Source organism: Boleophthalmus pectinirostris, unplaced genomic scaffold (assembly GCF_026225935.1).
Source record: "Boleophthalmus pectinirostris isolate CB_2022bp ecotype Guang Dong unplaced genomic scaffold, ASM2622593v1 HiC_scaffold_23, whole genome shotgun sequence".
In the NCBI taxonomy this organism is placed as follows: Eukaryota; Metazoa; Chordata; class Actinopteri; order Gobiiformes; family Gobiidae; genus Boleophthalmus; species Boleophthalmus pectinirostris.
This window is the reverse complement of record NW_026571207.1, coordinates 23,553,687-23,577,159: the sequence shown is the minus strand read 5'-3', so window position 1 is coordinate 23,577,159 and position 23,473 is coordinate 23,553,687. Positions and strand designations below refer to the sequence as shown.

Sequence of the window (23,473 nt, the reverse complement as noted above, 5' to 3'; positions counted from 1 at the left end):
TGTCTGTCGTCAGCCTTAAGATAATATGAGGTGCACTGTTGCTGCTGAGAACGAGATGTGTTTAATTTGGCGTGGGATTTGCCAGGAATTTATCTGAAAAGGCTTGTTCATCTTTCATTTAGTGAGTGGAGTTTTTTTCTCTCGCACAAGGTTTACTAACAAAGATTACTTCTTGTAAATTGACAAAATAAAAACATGACTCATTATTATTGCTTGGTGTTTCAAATATAAATTTAAATTGATTCTATTTACAGTAAAATTATTGGTGGCTTACACAATTCACCTTATTCATGAATAGGGTTGTGAAAAGTATAACATTTTAATTATGATTAACATTACTGCTGCCTTCAAGTTAAACAAAATATGAAATTGACAAAAAATATTTATTAAATTTTGTTCTCAATCTGCCCCACAAACTGGAGCTAAGTGACTTGTTTAATCTACAATGGATTTTAATTAAATTATAACAAGTCTATTCTTCCTCTACTGTTTAACTTTCAACAGAAAATAAATAGTGGTTTCAAACAATTACGGTTTAATTTATGAGACAAATGATCCAAATGTTTTCCCGTAATCGAGCAGCCCAATTCATTGAGCCAGAGAAACCCCAAACTCATTTGAAACTGGACAATGTTAACCACTCTGCCACTGTCTATCATAATCACAGAAATAGCATCCAGTGTACATCATATTACCAGCTTTAGGTAAAAAACATCTCTATCAAAAATGTATCTTCTAACTTGCAAACTGTTAGTCAGTAAAAACAGGGAAGGTAAGAGCTTTGTGCATTTGTGGACAGGGAAGATTTTCTCTCAGCTGGATATAACAAAAGTTACATTCTGTGTTTTTCTATCACTTTCTGCAAAATCATCTTAGCTTGATAATGTTTAGAACTCAATTCAGATTTCTACACGTATCATTCTGGTGTGGGCCAGGTTAGTGGGCCTGTCAACATTTAGTGGATTAAAGGGTCGATGGAGTCAAAAATTGGTTTACTAATTGGTTGACTAATACAAAAAAATGTCAACCAATCATTTTATTTAGATTGTAATGTTTTATGTGGGACAGCAATCCCATCTGTCTTAATACATACAATGTTTTGTTGTACTTTTTTCTGTTTAAATAGTTGTTTTTGTGTCCTGTGCAGTTGTCTTAGTGTAGAGTCAGTTATATGTACAGTATGTATGTAATAGATTTGAGAGCCTTTGCCATGGCCCCTTTTTAATAAATAGGTTAAAAAATCAGCAGGACATCTCTTTAGTGGACAAAGAATTTCTTTAGTGAACTATAGCCCTACCCTATTGTCTTTTTAGAGCCTAAATTAATATAGCCTGTATTGTGAGGAGATCGTCCTTGTTGACATCCAAAGCCAAACAGGTTGTATATTTAGAGCGTGACAATTAACTGGTAGAACAAACCCTCTTGTCCCAGGCTTGTGTTGTCCTTAAGTGGATCTTTGCCTCTTAAGCTTTGAAGCCGTCTTCAAAGGCCTGATTATTTGCTTTCATATGGCTGCTTTAAAAATGCTGCTGCAACGGCACACAAAACACACACTGCCAAAGCTCGTGAGATGAATATTCAGTTTGAGTGTAATAAGCCAATAGTTTTTTCCCCCCGATATATTTTGCCTCAAACATCCCTGAATGGAAAAGCCTGTTATCTTTTCCTTCCTCAGTTACACCCACAATAATATGATTTGCTCATGTTTTCAATAATTAATTTTCTGCATGACAAATCTTTTCTATGCTGCATTGTCCCCACGGCCCTCTCTGTTTGCACTTTTCATCACTCATTACTTCTCTGTCATTTATAGCTACGGTGGCTCTGATGGGACAAACCGTACGAATTCCAAAAAAGTGGAGGAGTGCAGTTCCTTTTCATTGATACTTTCCAGTGACATCACGCTGGTGGTGCATGTATGTGTATGGCGGAATATTCAGCAATTACCATGGACACAAAATTTCAAGATTGTCTGAAAAATACAAAAGGGATTTAAACAACACATTTTCAGGAGCCTGTGATGAATATGAAGCCGTGACTGTAATTTGAGACGGACTTGTTTAGCAACACAAATCAGCTCACGTGTTGTAGTTCCAGCTAGGTTAGGGTTTTTTTTGGTCAAATTGTGCTCAAATAAAGCTCAGATTAAAGTCTAAGAAAGCCTCAGACAGAGTATGCCTACAGTTAGCATCACACCCCCAGGGAATGTTAATGAAAGTATTGATAGTGATCTGTAGCAAGGCTGCACAGTTTTGGAAAAAGTTGAGAAGAGATTTGCCATTGGTGGTTTTCAGATACTCTTTTAGATATTTCATTATCATATGAAATATCTAAAAGTTTAATTCACAAATGTTGATAATGACTTATATTTGCGACTCTAGACCCTGTAACTCTAAATATGAATGTTCTGATTATATCTGAAACCCAGCTTTTTTTTTTCAGTTCAGGATTCACATTTAAAAGAAAAAATTAATAATATGAGCTACTAAATTAATACATCTTATACATTTCAAAACATTGCATTGCACAGCTTTTGTGATTTGATGATTGTAACTATTTGAATCGAAAGCAATTCATTGTGCAGCCCTTTGGCCAAGGACAAAATGTTAGAATCTGCACGAGATCAATGTGACTTTTTCAGATCAATTTGTGTTTTTCATTTGAAATAACGACCAAGACCACAACAAAAAAGTTCAAATTTAGAGAGTGTGCTGTTTTAGATTTACTTTTTTCTCTTCTCACAATCACTCGTTTCGCTCCAGCCCCTGAGGTGAAAAATACAAAACACCTTTTTAATTAGTTTATCATGGGCCCAAAAGTGATCCTCGTTTTCCTAATAACAGTTGTAGAGGATTGTACTTTGGGGGATGCTCATTTCAATTGCGGCTTATTTAATTCAGTTTGTTTGCCATTTGAAAACAGGCCGCGGAGAACACAAAGGATTATGGGAACACAACACAGCGCTACAACAGAAGCCCACTGACCCATGTCCATCTCAGCTGCAATTAATTTGAGGTCAGACTCTCCTCCCTGACAGGGCGGCTTGGCTTGTTGGCAGTCTGACTATTATGGTCTGTCTTTATTATCCAATCACTGCCCTCCTCTCTGGCCTCATTCACAGCCAGAGCAGTGCTTCATCTTAGCGTCCTCTGGTACAGCCATTTCTCTGACTCTTAACGGCCGCTACAGGTACAAAAGTGCTCAAAAGGCCAGGTGTAATTGAAGTAAACTTTGTGGTAGGTAATACACTTGAGAGCGGCATAGCGTTAAATGGTGTTTGCGCCCAGGTGGAGCTGTATTAGTGTTGTTTACGCAAGAGAAATTCTGATGGAGTACTGTGTAGTGTAGGTGGAGAGGAGATTTGACTGTCTTTCTATAAAATTAATTGGATAAATCTTGATATGTTTAATTTTGCGTTCTAACCTGGGAAACTTACAGTTTTGACAGCTTTGGTTGTTTTGTGAGTCTTCTATGATGAATCTTTTTTTTTTAACAACTAAGCAACATGCTAACAAACATATAGAGACCAAAAATTATAAAAGATTAGTGCACATCTGTATATCACATAAACTACAACACAACTACAGGATTTAACCACTCAGTGGGCTAAATTATAACTCACAACAAGGTAGCTTTAAGATCAGATACTGTTTGGTTCCAGAGATGAATAGTTTTCTCTTTAGAATTATGCATGCGCGATGTGGACAACTCTAAATAAGCAATATGAATAAATGATAATACCCATTGGTGGTGAAATCTTCCTGTTTGTAAGAAGGGAACAAACTGACCAACTTCAGCCGTGAGCAACCAGAAAATAAGGAGATGGATTCTTTGTCCGTTTGACAATAGGGCTTCTTTTGACTTTTTTGTCCTCAAAGTGCTTCAGGTTTCAGATATGTGCAGCGTTTTGTATGTCTGAGTAATCTGGTAGAATATTTTTGAATGCTAAATTTGTGCTTGTTCAAAAGTTCAAGTTCGAAAATAACTGCTCAAGTGTACCCTTGGAAACCACAAAAGAACTGATGCTGAATAGGAGGCTTCTCACAAAGGACAATTTAAAGCCCTGTATTTGCTGTAGAATGTAAAGTATACAGGCAATGGACTGATAATGTCATTTTCAATACTATTTTTTTTTTATTGTTAAGATCAGTTATATGTAAATCGAACGTGTAATATTGCACCTGATGTTCTGTCTGTGTAGTCTTCCAAACATAGGTACTTAAACCTAGACACATTTCTGACACATTGACACGATACTATCTGAATATCATTATTGATAAAATGAAAATAAATATTGAGATACATTTTTTGTCAATATAACCACCTAGTAGGGTTACATATGGCAGTATAATAAAAGACCAGCGTGGATTACAATATGCTGTCAATGTGTAGCACTCTTGGGAAGCTCTGGTGATTTTTCCCTTTTAGCTCTTTCTTTCACTCACTCACTCTATTTCTCTGTATCTCTCACTTTCTCTCTGTCTCTTGCTCTCTCTCTCTCTCTCTCTCTCTCTCTCTCTGTCCTTCCACTTCTGTCTCTCTTTCTGTCTCTCTTTCCTTCCAGTTCTTTCTCTCTCTCTGTTTGCCCTGTGGCTCTGGTGGCATGCTCTGTGGATTTAGACTGAATCTGTAATAGAAGTCAATATATGGACTGGTACACCCACAACCAGGGAGAAGATGCACACTGCCGATAGTTTAAGCAGGAAGAGGCAATGACATGATAAGCACAAAAAGCATATAGCATATACTGTAGTATAGAATTAATTTAATCCTTAAAGCTTAAAGTTGAGACAAAATTCATAAACATGTGTTGAGTTCTAGATTGATCACATTTCTGAATGTTTCTATTAGTTTGTATGTCAGGGTTGCTTTTCCCAGTATGAAAATATTTTAAGAGCTTTCCCTGTACAGAAATGGATAGTTGGGATATTCTTTGTAAAATACAGTACATAGGCTAGTTATGTTGAAGCTTATTCAAAGTCTGTTGGTGGTTTGCCCTCTTGTCCAATGTGAGAGTGCTGTGTGTGGGTGAGTAGCCACTAGAAACAAAGCTCTAAGCCATACTGCTATTTGCTATTATTATATTTACTTAAAAAAAACATAACATCACATGAACATGAATCTCTTCTCTTTTAACTTTGTTATGATTAATTATAATAATAATTATAATACATTTTATTTATATTGGGCTTTTCAGGACACTCAAAGACGCTTTACAGAACACATTAAAACAGTCAAAAGAGCAATGAGCAAATAATACAGTAAAGATAAAAAACATTAATCTAATGAATCATTATATATTAATCATATGTGTTTGTATTGTGTTTTTAATGTCTTTCTTATTCTGTAAATCACTTTTAATTAATTTGTGTATGAATTGTGCTATAAAAATAAGCTTGCCTTCAATGGAGTGGGCAATATGGCAAATAACAGTAATAGTCCTGATTTTCATGGAGCCATAACAAAATTTGAATTTTATCACAAATCATGTACACATTTTTGATTGCTGCATTAAATAGAGAAATATAAGAATCACAATATCATGATATGTTCAAAATGGTAGATCAGGGATGAGATTGCAATTTGATTTTTCAATCAGCATTACTTTAAATTGAGTCTTATGAGCTTTATGTCATGTTATAATGGTATTACCTCATCACAACATGTATATAGTTGTGTTTTGTTTCATTCACACATATGTAATTTTTTATTATTAGTCTGTCTACATCTCCAATGCTCAGAATGCTCTCTTCCACCTTGTGATGTCATGAAGTTTTCAAATTAACAGCTACTTTTTACCTTTTACAGAGATCGGCAATTCCAGGGATGTAACAATCTAAATGATGATTCTTGTGAAAGTGAAGTTTGAAAACACAGTGAAATACTATCTTTATTACTACTTGACATCATAAGGTGGAGCAGAGTGTTTTCTGTTTGAGAAACAACCTCAGCCTAAATATGCAGGGTTTGTGTGTTAAACATGTGTGAATGAAACAAAACAAAACACAACTACTGGGATGTTTTTGATGAGGAAACAACATTATAACATAGATCAGAAAATAGAGTAACATGGGCCCTTTAACTACACTGTTTAACTATCGAGGCACTTTATTGCAGTTTATTGTCTATGCCATTTGTCTTTGCTATCACTGGCTAACGCAAGTCATTTCAGATCATTTTACAGTCGCTAACACCACTCATCTCCAAATGATCTTCTGAATGTTCCTGCTGTACAAATGAGTGCTACAGTACATGTCCGTCTGGCTTGGTCGCTGAGCCAAAGAGCTGTCTTCAAACACATGACCTTGGTGTCCACTTGTTAATGGCTCTGCGTTGCTATGTGCTCTCTGTCCCAGTCACAGCCTAGCCCACGCCTCCATCTGTCTCACCGCTGCCCCCTCAACCCAGTGCCTAGGGTTATCCGTCATCATCACATATGGCCACGGACAGTTAACTCCACAGACAAACTCATTTAAATGTGGCAGAACAAGATAGCTCTTTCACTGAATATGACTCTGGATGTCAAAATTTAAAAAATAGTGATTTGATTTGTTAGATTAGGATTATGTTGAGAGTGCATACTTAAAAAATGTCTAGGGAGTGACACATTTCTGAGCAGATTAAAACATGATAGATTATGAGAACCACATCCATTTCATAGTGTCTGAACTATATACTGTATAAAGAAGTGGAGTAAAGGAGAGTGACGTCACCCATAGCATTCAGCTCCAGTCAAATGAAGCTCATGATCCTAGCGAATGCAGAGTTCCATATAAGGAATAGGACTTTACTTGCAGACATAATAGCGAAATAAAAACTCCAGAATCTTATAGAGCAGGCTAATACAAACATTTTAATGAGACCAGAGAGAGAGGGGGGATAATTTTTTTAATGTAAAGACAATTGGAGTCAGAATCGATGGAGCCGGAAGCACCCCCATGCTGACTTTCTATTTGGAATGTGACCGCCAACAGGTTAGCTATGTCCATTTATATATACAGTACAATCTATGGTTTGACCTGGAAAATTAGCAGATTTTACTTAACAGGCAGAATGATTTCTTTCTAGAGGACATTTTATAATATACAGTATTTTCTGCCTTTACAATTTGTGATTTTATTATTTTGTTGTTCAAATTATCTGGCAGCACCAGGACAGATTTTAGCCCTGCAGTAAAATGCTTTCACTCACAAGTATTTTGACATTACAATGTGACTAATATATTAGTCTATTAGTGACTCAGCCCTCAATCTACTGCTGTTTTTTAACACTTTAAAGCAGACCTATTATGCAAAATTGACTTTTTAGAGCTTTTAACCATGTTATAGTTGTTCTCCTCGCCATGTACTCACCAAAAGTTATATTTGGAGTGATTTGGGCATGTTTGATCTTTAATCGCTTATTTTCAAGGCTCCTTATTGCCAATCAGTTCCTGTTTTCACCACCACCGGCGTACACCCACTACTCTGTGCTTACTTCGTGCTCCAATTTTCTTTTACTAATTGGTGAAACGTTGTGATGATGTTTACGGCAACATCAACTTCCATTGGGCACAGCTTATTTCTAAAGTCCGCTGACATTTTTTTTTTATTAAGTTGTTTTAGCTGAATATTACAATTTAAAATATGCAAATTATAACATAATGATCTACAAGTGTCATAGATTATAGCTATATAGCAGGCACAAGCACAATAGGTCTTCCTTAAAAATAATGTTCTGATCAATTCATCTCCAGGGACATCGTCTTTGATTGAAACTAACTGATATATAGATAACCCCCCAAAACATGTTTTTCACATATGATCTTGATCTTTAATGCAGCATTAGGAAACATTTGCTTTATTTTATTCCAAACTTTGTAAATAAACCCTCTTACACTTTGTTCAGAGCAAGTTTGACTCCAGCAAAGTGTATTTGAGTGAATATTTACTCATCACACTATAAACAGACAGACACAGGGCCAATCCTCCACACCTGCTCATTTGGAAACGTCTTATCATGTCTGGCAACCTCGCTCATTTCCATAAATTAATAAGGTTTCAATGGTTTACACAGTGTTAAGAGGGGACTTTAGTGCACTGGCAGTGAGAGAATTAATACAACAGCCTCTATTGATACGCACATAATCATGCATAAGAATAATATTCACACAGTCATGCACAAGAAGAAAGTCTTACCTAAGAAAGAGACATAACAATGGCTGCTTAGAGACTTGACGAGAAGAAAGAAAACTGCTGCTTTGAGTCGGCATTTCAATTGTGGTTTGAAAGAGATTTTTCATTAAAACATTAACAAAACCTCTTGTAACTATAAAGTTGTATTAAATTATGTTAGTGTATCATTGCATGACAACTGCTATGGATATCTGGCAGGTCGTCAGTTTGTAGGTCACAGCCAGAATGAAAGATGCTATCAGTAACAGTGCTAGATCAGGGCAGACAATATTGCTATATCACTGATTAAAAATATATATATAATTCAATTTTAGACATTATTACACTGTTAGCAAATTCTATTAATTTCATAGTATGGCACACACACACTGTAATAGAATGGAGTAAAAATGTGAAATACTAATGCTTGCACTTTTTCTTAAATGTAAATTTAAATGTCTTATATTTTTTGCAAAACTGACTCTTTTGAGGTTTTAGCCATCTTAGAATTAGTTTAAAAACACAGTGGGGCGCTTGACATCACATGACATCACATATTGTTTGAGAAAAGAAGAGAGAGAAGAGAGAGAAATAAAAACGTAAGAAATTCTAATTTTGCAGCAAACTGTTCAGTCATACAGGGCTTCTCAGCCGCCTTTGTGTCTCAGTCAAAGCTCTAAATGCAGTTGAACAGGAGGAATGGTCAGGTAGACACAGCCTAAATATGCAGGGTTTGTGTGTTCAACATGTGTGAGTGAAACAAAACACAACACCAGATATGGTTTGGAAATGGATCAGAAAATAACGTAATATTGGGCCCTTTGTGTAATTTTTCCTGTTTGGTTGTCAGGGAGACAGCGATAGTTGCTTTGCGTGGCTTTACCATACTATTCTTCTATTCGCTCCTCTTCTCAATCTGTAAATCCCTCATCTCACATCCCATCATGGCCGACAAAGTTTTACATAGAAACTGTCTGCTTATTTGTAAGTGCCAATATATTTCCTATCAGGGCGACAGCGGAGGTCACAGTCTAAATCCTAAATTGTGCTCCAATCCGGTACTAACCAGATACCAGATAGGCTCCTGTCAGCTCTTCCTTCATCTCTCATTTCCGTTGGGTGATAAAGCCATTTTGAAGCAAAGTGAGGTAAGATGGGTTTTCCCCTGACGCTGATCGATGCACGGAGCAGAGGACATGGAGCAAATAAGAGCAGATACAAACACACAGCCAAATAGGAAGAGGGATTTAGCCTTGTGTTAAATGCTTAGAGTTCAAAATGTGGATATCCTTCTTTAACCTATGAGCTCTTTACATTTATGAGGTCATTACTTTTGTGTAATGTCAACAGCTGTTTGGCTGTAACTACACTTTCATTCTTAATTTTTTTCTGACTTCATGTCGCATGTATAGTATTTGTCATATAAGATCATGTAGTGTCGGAAATGAGACATTGTAGTCCTTCATTTGTCCAGGCATAATTCAGTGTAGAAAGATTCAGCGGTGGTCATCTGGTCATTTTGGCTCCCATCCAGGATCCATTTTCAATTGATGGTACTGGCTTCAAGCACATCTAGTGTATCATTGCCTTTGTCATTGTTTGTCACTGTTGTTTATTCAATTATTATACTGATAATTCTTTCAAGACCACTAACATTTATGTTTACATCAGCTGACTTGTAAGTCAACTTAAACGTACCGATTTTGGCAGAATGAATCTAGCAGTCTAGATTTATACTCAATAAAAATATGTGCAGTTATTTGCTATGTTAATATATGCAAGTTATATGTTATGTGTTGAAGGGCCCATGTGTGAATGAAACAAAACACAACTTCAGGTATGTTTTTGATGAGTTAACAGCATTATAACATGACTCAAAGCTCACAAGAATCCAATTTTGTGTAATATAGATCCTTTAATATATGCAAAACTTATTCATGCTACTTGAACTTACTGCTATGTTTTCTTCTACCGCCATAGCCTACTTGATCTGTTACTAATAGAAAGCAATTAAATGTGTTAACACCGCTGAACTATTCATGTAGAAGCTCATCTAGTAAACTTGATGTCTACTCGTAAATAACTGTTTTGTTTGCTACTACTAATCATAATAATCATAAAAATGTTTTGTTATAGGTATTTTTGCAGATATGGTGTCCTAATTTTGACTTGCGTAGATAGTTCTCTGTGGTGCCGACAGAGCAGGGTGTAAACATGAGTTGAGGTCAGAGCATGTGTCTGTATATGAATATATATGAGACACCAGCTGTGGCGCACTCACGTCCCATTAGGTCGCTAATGGAGACGAGGCCACTGCTTTAAGATGTTAGCCGCCACATGCTAATTAGCTGTACATAATGCAGGCCTTTGATCCATACACTTCTCTCAGCTCTTAATTAACATGGGATTGGCTGCAATTTTCAGTTCACTCTCCTCAGTATAAAACCCACTCCATCTTTGATCTATCTTTGTGTGTTTAGTCTCTTTAACGGCTTCTAATAAGGTTTTTTTTTTTTTTTGTGCGTTTAGCCGAACACATTGACTAGACAGGGAATAGTGGCGGTCCGCCCGGGGTCCAGGGCCTGTCTCTCACTTCATTTGCAGTAAAAGCTCTCTCCTCTCCCTTTTACTGCCACCTCTGGTACTTTTGCTCTCCCTTCTGTCAAATGAAAGTGCTTTTGCCGTTAGCTCTGTGTGAAGCGACACAATGGCCGGAGTCAATGAGCTGCTTTGATCCTTCGTCACCTTAGACACGAGCCAACTGTGCCTCGCCGCCACTTCGATAATGTCACTGAGAGATTGATTTGAGCCAAAATGGAGACTGAGATTCTGAAAAAAAAAAAAAATCATTAACTAGCTTACTTGATAGAATACTACTACTTTTAATACTTTTAATAGTCAATAGTTCTCAAACTGAGGGTTTGAGCGCATCTTCTGTTGATGCCATTCATGTTTTTAAACACCTAATTTCAATGTTTTTTGTCCTGTTAAAATCTTAGTTTAGGCCTGAAAAGACTCATTAACCAGCTTACTTGATATAATACTACTACTTTTAACAATTTTAATAGTCATTGGTTCTGAAACTGTGGGGTTAAGTATACCTTCTGCTGATGCTATTAAAATTATATTTTTAAACATGAAATTATTGTATTTTAGTCTGGTAAAAATTTTGTTTTAGCCCCGAAATAAAAAAAAAAAAAAAACAACAACTCATGAACTAGCTAGATTACTACCACTGTTAATATTTTTTCAGTGACTCTGAAACTGTGGGGTTGAGTGTATCTTCTGATGTTATTTTTGTCATATTTTTGAATGTGTAATTTTGGTGTTTTTAGTCCTGTTAAAACTTGGTTTAGGCCTGAAAAAAAACTCATTAACTATCTTACTTGATAAAATACTAACTTTTAATACTTTTAGTCAGTGGTTTTCAAAGTGTAGGGTTCAGTGTATCTTCTGTTGATGCTATTGATATTTCTGAATATGTAACAATATGTAATTTCAGTGTTTTTAGTCCTTTTAAAATCTAGATTTAAGCATAGTTTTTGTTTATCTGTACTTACCTTGTATTTATCTTGGTCTAAAGTAGATCAAGTGTTGTCTTAAACTGTTTTCACACTTGTACATACTCCACATAAAAATTGAGACAACCCAGAACCAAACCTGGGCTAGATCAGAACTAAACCAGGACTAGAACAGGATCAAACCAAAAGGACAAGCATAGCTGTGCCTTATTATAGTCCATCTATGGTTTAGACTTTGTTTTTGCTATTGGAGAGATTTAGGGTAATTTTACTTGATAATGTTTTTAGATGGTACTTGATCTGAAGAGTTTGAGAACTTCTGCCTTGTACCATACAGCGCTCCTCTTCTCTGTCTCATTATTTTCCGTGGTGTCAGCTGGAGCCCTATACAGCTCCATGCGTTATGCTGATGCTCCAAGTTTATTTTTGCATCTAAAGTCTTGTCTCGTCCTCTCGCTCTAGGTCCAGATGTAACCAAGCAGGATCCTTGTCTGAAGGTGAAGTGCCCTCCTCACAAGATTTGCATAAGCCATGATTACCAGACAGCCATTTGCACCAACCACAAGCAGCCAGGTCACAGGTAAGAGCCAATCACAACTCAGCCCTTTTTTTTAAATATAAAAACATGTTTATCATATGTTTATCACATTTGTTGCCACATCTGATGGGTCATCGCAGTAGCGAGTAGCAGATTATTATTTTTTTTTTATTGCAACAAAATTACTATATGATGCTGCTGAATCCTATGTGTATCACTGATTAAGAAAATAAAAGTGGAGAACGAAGTACAGAGCAGTGGACGTGTGCCAGTGGCGGGGAAAGCGGGGGTTGATTGACAATATGCCGTCTTTTAAATGAGTGATTAAAGATTACTCATACATGCACAAATAACTCCAAATACAACTTCAAGAGGCTAAATGAGGAGGGGAAACAACTCTAACATGGTTAAAAGCTTTGAAAAGTCACTTTTGTATTATACTAGTAGGTCTGTTTTTTTGTTTTTTTAAGACATTTCTTTTGTTTAAAAAATAATAATAATTTAGGGTCCAGACTCAGTAATAAAATACTCAATCATTTCAAAATTATTAATTAAATTTCCCATGGACAATTTCCATCCCATACCAACACCCAGCAGTTTGTTAAGAGTTATCATTCATACATTTGAGTTACATGGATATAGACTATAAATATTACACTGAGTAGTACTGTTATTAGTCAAATTGTGTGTATCTTTGTGCTCCTTGGACTCTGAAAAACATGGCTTGTCTTCAGTTTTGTTTTTGTACTCAACCTTTGCCACACCACCAATTTTTGTTATTTTTAAATTTACCGATGAACAAACATTGCCTTAAAAGTCCTAGAAGTGTGTTCTGTCACTGGAGCTGTAATTGATTTTTTCAAGTCATGTGCTTTTGAGACTCTCTTGCTTTTGTACTACATTAATTACAACTTCTGTTCATATGCAATTTATTTTTGCCATTTTCACAACACAACACTTGCTAAACTGGTGGACTGTATTATTATTCCATCTCAGAGTTGAATTAGTTGCCATAATTAGCATGGAGTCGGAGTCCTCGCAAAGGGCAGAGCGCATTGTTCACTGAAAAATAATGCAGACACATTTAATTAGGTAATGCATTGTTGATGTGCAGGATTGCTTCTACGGGTCATTGTCCATTATCAATAAATTATGATAAAACAGGTATTTTTAGTGGTTGCGTCAACAGTGAACCAGCATTTTTTAAAATAATAGCATTATTTCAGTGGTGTTGGCATAATACTTAAAATCTGTTTTGTTTTGTTTTTTCAATACCAAGGAAAATTTTCAATATTCAGTAATTTAATAATTAAAACCCTATTTATGCAGCATAACAACATTTAAGGCCTATATTGCACAATTTTCTGATTTATGTTATAATGTTGTTTCCTCATTGCAAACACTCCATTCTACCTTGTGATCTCATGTGGTAATACAAGAGGGGCTCCATACACATTCACTAGAATAATCTGCATGTGTTCAGCCCAAGATTTGCAAATCTCTACTGAACAAAGCTGAGCTGTTAACTTCATACAGCTTCATGACATCACTAGGTGGAACAGAGCATTTTAAGCTTTGGACATGTAGAGAGACTAAAAAGAATAATAAAGGATTGCTCAAACATGTGTGAATGATACAAAACACAACTCCAGGTATGTTTTTGATGAGGCAACAACATTATAATATGACTAAAACCTCACAGGAGTGAATTTTGTGTAAAATAGAACCTTTAACATAAAGTGATATTTTTTTCTTTTGATGTTACCATATGGTCTTCTTCTATTTTATTTAATTTTTTTCTTGTATCAATATTTCTCCAAATCTAATTTCATAATATCAAGCAGTATCTGGTTATAGATTTTTTACTATGTATTTTATGCTAAATCATTGACCTTCCTCTGTTGTTAATCTTATTTAAATTATACCATTCCATTAATTTAAAATATTTATAGACTGACTACAGTTGCAGGACTGAAGATGCCCTCTGTCCATCTATTTAATATTTACACCAATGTAAGTGCTGGTGAACTCAGTGCCATTCATTTGAGCTCCTGATAGTATTTGGCTGCGGGGCTGGACTGGCAGCAGCAGCAGGTTAGGACTCAGCAGTGATTATGGAGACTGGCGCTGTTAATTCCTGTAGACCTGGAGCCTGCTGAGAGTGGCTGTAGTACTGTCAAATAGCAGTCATTTACAATTACTGCGCCATAGAGATACACTGCAGGGGATCTAGGGTATGTGTCATAAGGCAGAGGAGTTCACTGGTGCCTTAAAGGTGCATTGTGTAACTTTTCTGGGTCCGTCACCTGCTTGTTTCTATAGAGTTGTCACTGCTCTGCCTGGAATGTTCTACAGTATGACATTAAACAGCTCTTACTTACATTTCTGCAAATACAAAGGTGCAAAAGTGGTTTTATAATACCTAAAAAAACAGGCCTTCTGAGTGTGAGTGAGGTTGCATCTCTGTGGAGACAAGCATTTGATGGACACTAGAAAAGTTACACAATGCACCTTTAAAATATTCAGTTCATTTTAAACATTTTGCAGTGGTCCAAAATTTACCATATGAATTCAGAACATCCTAATTATTCACCGCCGTGATTTCATTAGCGTATTTCAAAACTTTCAGAGACCAGAACTGAGTTTTGATGTCACGTTAAAGCTAACATGCTAACATGCTAACCACGCCCTTCTCGATACTTGGACTAAAAAAAGCTTTAAACTTAGATATGTGTGGGACAAGACAGAATTTTTATGAGACGAGACACGAAATAGGGTTAGTGAGCCTATCCCATTATGCATATTCAGCTTCTATTACCATGAATATGTCTATTACTTTTTTCATTATTAAAATTATTACACAAAACCTGGATGTGCTACTCTGTTCTCTATCGCTCCAGCTCCTCCCTCCTCTCCCTCCTCTCCTCCACTGCTGTTGCTCTGTGCATGTGCACTGCAGAGGGACACAAATAGAGGACCAACGTTAACACTGATTATTTGCATCAATACTGGTATCACTGTGAAATAAAAAGTGAGACAGAGTTTAGAGTGTAGTTCATCTGAATATGTGAGCTATAAGTCTGTATGTGGAGGAGTCTTTAAGCTACAGCTGCTCAAAGATACCAACTCTCCAGAGACTGAGCAATGCGTAATTTTTTCATGCCCGGAGGTTAAAATATCGCGAGATCGTTTTTCCTATGTGCACACAATCTCGTGGCAATTTGATCTCGAGATCTTGTCCCATCCCTATAATTAGAAGCAGGTGGTACCCAGCGGACTTTTTTGACCTCAAGAATAGCTTTTAGAATATACTGTATCTGTACCAGACAAAGTTTGATCAAATACATGGAAAAAATGTATAGGCCCAGAGCTGAACCATATGCGAGTCTTATAGAATAGAAAAGTTGTGGAAAGTTTATTGGCAAAAATAGGCAAAATGTGCTCATTATTTTTCCTCTAATGAGCCAGTTGTTTCACCCTTGTTAATTATCAGCTAATTAGACAAACAATCTTACGCTGACAACAAACAACTCTGCCAAGTTGTTAGTGTTTTGTTGGTTGATGAAAATGTCACTTCAAAAGTATTTATGGCTTTATTTAATTACATTCTCAACAATGCTATTGAAATGAAATTGCACCAACATAAAATTTAAAAGGCTTAAGTTAAGTTTGGTAATTAATCAGTTGTTGCTTGCTACATAGACATAGAAATCTGATCTCTGCAGAAAGAAGGCATAGTATATATTTTAACCAACTTGATTTCGACACTGAAATTGGAAACCCAGCTGAAGGACTTATGTGATACTCATTCTGCTTTCTGATTGGAAAATGGTGAGGCAGACCCAAAACCCCAAATTATAACATAAACAACTTGGCCGCCCAATGTTGTTGTAATTAAGAACAAATCAGCTATATTTGAATTTGTATCTGAGGAGACGACTCAGTCGAGAAATTTAAAATCATACTTACAGTTTCTTCAAGTTGAGCATTTAAGTTGAGTATTTTCATGATTTAAATGTACTTTTATAGCCTATGTCAATGCCTATGCCTATTCGTCAAAATCTTCAGTGTGACGGTGGAGGTGTAAGGTAACATAGAGAATTGAATGATTTTTCTGACTCTATTTGCAAGCTTTGATTCTCCATTTCCCCTCCTGTTCCTCTCTCAAGCTAAACCTTCACTGTCAATTAAAGGGTAAAAAAAAAACATCCCACAATTCTCAGCAGAGCAGTCTTTATGAAAAGTTAGTTTCTTGCTCAGGTATTCGTGTTATAGGAAAAGTATGTCATTTGTGAAGTTGACTCAGAGGGGAGGAGCAGCTCTGGGACTCACTGCGTTATCTTATGTTCTACACACTTGTACGCTCGGCTGAGTTTCATCAAGCACCACCGATGTAGGAGATGTGAGCTAGAAGATGTGAGCAGACTGTCCCGCTCCCCTCCATCTTCTCTAATCTGGTGCCACTTTAGAAAATGTGCGCCATATGGAAGCCCAGTGCACTCTGGGAGCGATTTACCTGATTAAGTGATGGTTAAAAAGAGATAGATAGGCTGTGGAGGAACTGAGGGTTGATTGGCTGAAAATGTGCACCTGCCCTTAGCCGATGTTAATCTTGATTCGTGTTAATTACTCACTGTCCATGCATTTTGACTTGAATGCAGAGCTGGTGGGGTTTAGCCAGTAGTCAGGCAGTATTGGAAGAAGTACTTTCTTAGAATCATATTTGACCTTTAGATGAATAACTCTCTAAGAACAAAATGTTACTTTTACTTTAGTTTTTTCACATCTTCTTCCAAGTTGTTAATATTTTCTGAAATAGCTGAAGTTGCTAAAAATTCCTTATTCAATTAAATTCTCAACTATGTTATGTTTAATGAAGTAGCACCATCTGCATAGAAAACAACATCTAAATGGTTTAAGTAAAGTCTGATGACAAATGAGGCCCAGTATATATTTGCAGTTCAGTTCATTTAAGTTTAGCTCTTAGTAGTTTCATAATTTAAATGCATGCCAGTTGGTAGCATGTGTATAGAAGTAGAAGCTTCTTATATAGTTGAAGTAGAATCAGTAGGACTAATGATTCGAGTGTTATTGTTTTTTGTTTTTTAATAAGTATAATTTTATTACTAGAGGTGACAGCAACACAGCTACTAAAATTATCCTATTCAAGAAGCAATTACTTCAACTTAACTGACAGTTTCAAGTACCTCTGTCTGCACCTTCTGTCTTCTCTTGATATTATGTGGATTTCTAGTAACAGTTAATTAATACAGTGCCAAGTTTTAATATTGTGTGAATAATGTTACTTGAGTACATTTTAAACATGTGTGAATCTCCTATTTTCCAGTGTAAAAGCCAGGAAAGGCAGCTCAGGACACAAGCACAGAGCAGAAGCAGGTGCTCATGGGAAATGTAGGCTTTGCTCGACTCAACAGTCAACTCCTGTCTGTGGATCTGACGGACACACCTACTCCTCCAAGGTAAGCCTAGCATTTTGGCAGTAGTTTTGACAACTTCAAATTCTGGAGACTGTAATTAATGCAGTCTTTTGTCTTCTTGTCACATTTGAAATTTTCACATTGATTACAGTTGTACTCTTGTGTTGATTGAAGCAACACCAAGTCAGCTGTCACTTTCCTCCCACGCAAACTGCACAGTGTATGACTGAAAACACTTCATAATTACTGTTATTGAATCTGACAAAATAATACCAAAGTTGCCATGTGGAACTGGGGGAAATATCATACTCATTAGTTTGGATTTTTGATTAGATGTCTGAAAAATGCATACTGGGGAAACAAACTTAGACTTAGATTTAGACTAGCTTTAGTGATCCACAAGGGAAATTATTTGGACACAGTATCTCACAGATCACAATATAATATAAAAACAAAGAGCAACAATATAAATGCTAATAACACATTCAAAATAAGTAGCAACAATAGCAAGCAACTGGTGTCAAATAAGTGATAATTATATAATGTAACAGTAAATGTAAAAGTAAAACATATATATATACTTGCACTTACAGCTGATTTTTCTTTCCAGTTGCAAGGGGAGGTAAACGGAGATTGTGGCTAATTGCTACAGCTAAAGTTTAAAGCATTGTAAACATGAATGCTAGGGGCTCTACAGAGGCTAAAACCTGTAGTAATGAAAGAGAGAAGATGTGATGAGTGGAAGTAAAGCAGCCTTATGTGTGTCACGTATTCATATTGCTATATCATTATTACTTATGTTCTTGTTTCCAAAATAAAGCTTAAAGTTGAGAGCAAATTGTTCCCAAACCTTCCAAAAATCTTCAAATCTTTCCTAAAGTTGGATCTTGGGCTGGGCTATAACAAAAAATGTGTCATTATTTTTTTTCCCTCATGTTGATGTTGTAAATTACATTTATTTCAACTTAAATTAAAAAACTTTTGCTGTTATTTTCATTAACAATATAGACTTTAAATCAGTGCCAATAAAGTCTAAATTCTTGCTCCAAACTACATGTTTTTACTGGCTATGGATTGGCTGCAGACTTCTTGATGAAAAAGAACCAAGCTAATCATTGACTATTTGAAATGACAAAATCTCACAGTTAAATTAAATTTCAGTATTGTGCATGGCCAGCTGGACTTCACAACCAACATCACACTATACATGTAGCTTTATGTATTATGCACACCTCATAGATTTGAGGTCAGACATCTGCTCCTCTCGAGTTGGACACTTCACTCCTAATGACAGGCCGTCTGTCTGTGAGCTGTCTGTGCCATCTGAAGCAAGTGTGAATGTAGCAGTAATATCATAAAAGAATAAAGATGACATTTCAGAGGAGGGCCAGGCATTCCCCTCTCTTTCTGTAGTAATTTGGAGGAGGTTGAGTTGGCTGCTGAACGGATGGCTCCCTGTGGTCCAACTCCGAGTCTGCTGCTCAGTAACGCTCTGGTGTCACACTTATTCATGTTTTATCACGACATTACATGGCTCCCTCCTCTGCACCACACACACATACACCACACACACACACGCACACACCACATACACACACACACAGACACACAATATATCCTATTAAAGGGCACCGGAGAGTTTTCAGACCACTAAGTAAAGTCCATTACTCCTTTCTCATCTGCTCCAACTACTCCTCTGTTTTTACCCCTCAAAGGCAATGGCAGGTGTGGTGACTAGACATATTTTCAAACTCAAACTCTGAGCTTTATGTCAAAGATAATTTATATAATTAAAGGTGCACAGTGTAACTTTCCTGGTCGATGGTCCACTACCTGCTTGTCTGCATGGAGATCTCGCTGTGCCAGGAAGTCCTTCAGAATATAGCATTAAATTAATCTCCATGGAGAGAAGCAGGTGCAGAAAGGAGAGCAACATAATATGTAATTGAATAAATGTAGGATAGATAAGTTTAATGCCATACTGTGGAACACTCCAGGCAATAACATCTCCGTGGAGACAAGAAAAGTTTCATAATGCACCTCTAAGCAAAGCTGACATTTTAAGTCACTATTAACTATATATTTGTTCTGGAGAGTTAATGTATTGATGCTAACCTTTCTTTTTCAGTTCACCTGTAGCCTCACCATAGGATCTGAACATAAAGATTTGTGCGACTGTGGCTGGAGGTGGTTATTCATTTTCTGGTCCCTTCACTCTTTATCAGCCTCTCCAGACAGCTAATTCAGAACGCTCCCAACAGGCCCCAGCGCTGTTCCTTTGTCGACAAATTTCATTGGGCAACATTAGCGGCACTATCAAAGAGGAGACAGGAGGAGGTGATGGATTAGAACTGGAGAAATTAAACCTGTGGGAGCAGAAAGGCAGACTTCTAGGACATCTATTTGTTTGTGGTATCTCTGTAAACGTTTTATGCACAGTCACGGTCCACTGTGACAAAGCCTGTCGTCATCACCTGCAAAAAACACAATTTACATAACTCATTCTGCCCTCCATTATTCCTCCAGGAAGCTTTTTGTAATTGGATTTTTTTTTTCCTTTGCAACAGGTCCAAACATTTTCTTCACCTGCACTTACCTGAAACGAGATTTATACTGTTAAATTGCACTCTGAAGTAGTCCATCTTGTTGTTCTCATCCCATTAGCTTTGTTGTGTTGTGTATAATAAAAATACACATGGCGTCGTCAGCGTTTATACTGGCCCTTTGTGACTGCCTAATGGACACGTCTGTTCATTTAAGATAAATCTTTAAAGCTGTTAAAGCAAATACGTCTTAGCTCCAAAATCTCTACGGAGAGATTGAAGCGATGTCTTATGAAAAGATGCTATTAGTTTGCTTTTAGCGTTGAATTGAATTTGCGGTGCCTTTTACAATGTGGTTTTTGTACTTTATATTGCTCAGAGGGACAGAGTAAAAAAAAATAGCTGGAAACTTTTACAGATAAAAAGCTCACAGAAGGATTATTCATTGTCAGATAAATACATATATTCTTTTAGAGCTGATGTAACCTTATGCTAATACGGGCTTGACTCAAGCATTACACCTTGTCACGATAACAAATTTTGAAGCACAGTATATTGCTACAGCGATATACTGTGATATATGATAATACTGATACTACTGAAATAAAGCAGGATAATCTCAGCAAACCATTTTTTTAAATACAGTATCATTAAAAAAGCATCAGCTAATAAATAAATTGCAGAATGAACCAATGATTAGTCCTGATTTACTTTTTCAACCCTGTACAGATCAAATCTTATCCTATTACATAAAAAATTGCAGAAATTTCCTCACAATTGCAACAAAAATATGCACACGATAAATATTGACCCCTAAAATATATTGTTCCAGCTTTCATGTATTGAACAAAGTCGATATAGTAATTGTCGTGGCAGTGCACCCAGTTATTATCTACAAAGTTATGTATTTATTGTAATTTGTAGGGAGATCTCACAAGATGAAACTGATAAAAGATTGCACAAATTGTGAACAGAACCACACATTTTATTTATTATACATTTGTCTTGTTCTCATGGGCCTAATCTCATTTGTCGTTTTACCATTTGGGAATTGTGTCTCACAACGTATCCTATATATTCTGTGTATATTCCCCACAGTGCAAGTTGGAGTTCCAGAGCTGTCTCTCGGGGAAGACTATACTGGTCCGGTGTGATGGGCTGTGTCCCTGTTTGCCGGGTCACGAGGTCCCCAAACCGCAGCACAAACAGGACAAGATCCAAAGAACTGAGAAGCGAGGGAAAGCAGAGAGAGCTGGTGAGTCTGCTGTGTCTGAATTAAAGGTCTTATATTACACAAAACTGACTCTTGTGAGCTTATTCAAAAACATACCTGGAGTTGTGTTTTGTTTCATTTGCACATGTTTGAGTAATCCTTTATTATTAGTCTGTCTGCATCTTCAAAATGCTCTGTTCCACCTTATGATATCATGTAATAGCTACATTTTATCTTTAGTTCAGTAGGGATTGGCAATTTCAGATCTAAAATTATCCAAATGATTCTAGTGAAGATGTGTAAAGACACAGTGAACTCCCTGCATTACCACATGACATCACCATGGTGGAACAGAGTGTTTTCTGTTTGCGAGAAGAACTCAGCCTCAGGGTTTGTGTGTTAAACATGTGTGAATGAAAAAAAACACAACTCTAGGCATGTTTGTGATGAGGAAAGTACATTATAACATGTAGAGTTTGGACTGATAAGAATGAGAAAATGAGACAAAATTTATTCATCATAACGTTTGGTCAATGATCTGAAACCTGCTTGTTTCCATATTGACTCCTTATTGTTATTTTTTGCCTGTAATGTCATACATTTAATCTGTCTCCATGGAAAGAAGCAGAATATGCCATCAGGTGAAGTTACAGGTCATATCTGTGGAAAGAATGCATGCTTTTCAATGCATTTTATAAACAACACCTTCACCTCTTTTTATATATATTCCGGACAATTATTTAAATGCCATACTGCGAAACAGGCAAACAAATAATATCTCCATGGAGGCAAGCTGCTGGAAAAGTTACATTATGCACTTTTAAAAATACAAGTGAGCTTTTGTTTTTTGTCGTCATAGTGTATCTTTTAGTAGGACGGGTATGCATGAGAATATGTATTGCTAGTTTACAAATTACTCTTGGTTTGCAGTCGTCAGTATTTCGGAAGTGGTTAAAGCAAGGAACCATGACGGAACTGGTGACTGGTAGTGATGAAAATACGAGCTTGTATTCACTATGGAGTAAACTGCAGTTGTGTCCCTCAATCATGTTTTTGATAGAAGATGTCTGAATACACAGTGCAGTTACGGCTTGTCGGTGTGTGTTTGCCTGGCTCTGGTCCCCATGTGGTCTGAAGTCAATTAAACACTCACACTGCTCCATTCCCCATTGGCCCACACAGGTGTAATAGATATTTGCAGATGGGCCGTAGAAGAGCAGATGTGTGAGAAGTGATAGAATGAGCTATATTCTGAGTTCAGCTGGGAGATACTCAGCCACTCTACACAGACACTTCAGCCCTCTTCTCTGTAATCCTTCAAACTCCCAAGATATTCACACTTTTTTTCTATTCATTTCCTGTCACCCCACCTCCTCTTTCCCCCTCCCTTTCCCCCTCTCTCTCCCCCGCCACCTCCACCTCTGCACTGACAGATACAGGGGCTGTGATGGAGCGAGAGTGTGTGGCGTATTGTTTGTCATGAAAATAGGATTTGAGCTGATAGATGGAGAGGTTCAGGAGGAGAAATGCAATCTAAAGAATAGCTCCAGACAAAGGGATGAATTGTTATCATTACAGACTTCCTCTCCACAGATGGGACGCACTACCAGAATCCTTATCTGTCTACTGTATGTCTGCTGTATGTTGTCCACACTGACTTAACTTACATTATACAGTTCACTTTTCAAATGCAATACAGAACAAGGTCAGATGCAATATAAAGATCTCAATATAGTGGGAGGCATGGGGGGAAAACACTCAATGTTTCAATAACAACTTAATAAGGAACACTATTTCCGTCTTTATGACATTTCCTGATGGACTAACAACTTTAAGATGAGGCACAGTGATATGAGTGATTGACACGGTGTGCAGAAAATTCAACACGTTGTTCTATGGCTAAAATACAACAGTGTGTAGCTACTGTTAGCATTCTTGGTATATGCAAATTTGGGGCGTTGGCCTGTTCTCCATGTCTTTTTATGTGTGTTTGGCACAATCTAAAGTTTAACAGGGGACAGATGGACTATGCAGAACAGATCACATTTTCTCTTTGGTTTCTATTAC

The 23,473-nt window shown here is 36.8% G+C and overlaps 1 protein-coding gene across 1 annotated transcript in view; it reads left to right on the top strand.

Moving 5' to 3' along the window:
* spock1 (SPARC (osteonectin), cwcv and kazal like domains proteoglycan 1) overlaps positions 1-23,473 on the top strand; it is a 114,987-nt gene that overhangs the window by 66,519 nt on the left and 24,995 nt on the right. Inside the window, exons 5-7 of the mRNA XM_055159668.1 lie at positions 12,137-12,254; positions 17,560-17,692; positions 21,292-21,448. Coding sequence (XP_055015643.1) covers positions 12,137-12,254; positions 17,560-17,692; positions 21,292-21,448 — 408 coding nt within the window. The remainder of the gene's footprint in view (positions 1-12,136; positions 12,255-17,559; positions 17,693-21,291; positions 21,449-23,473) is intronic.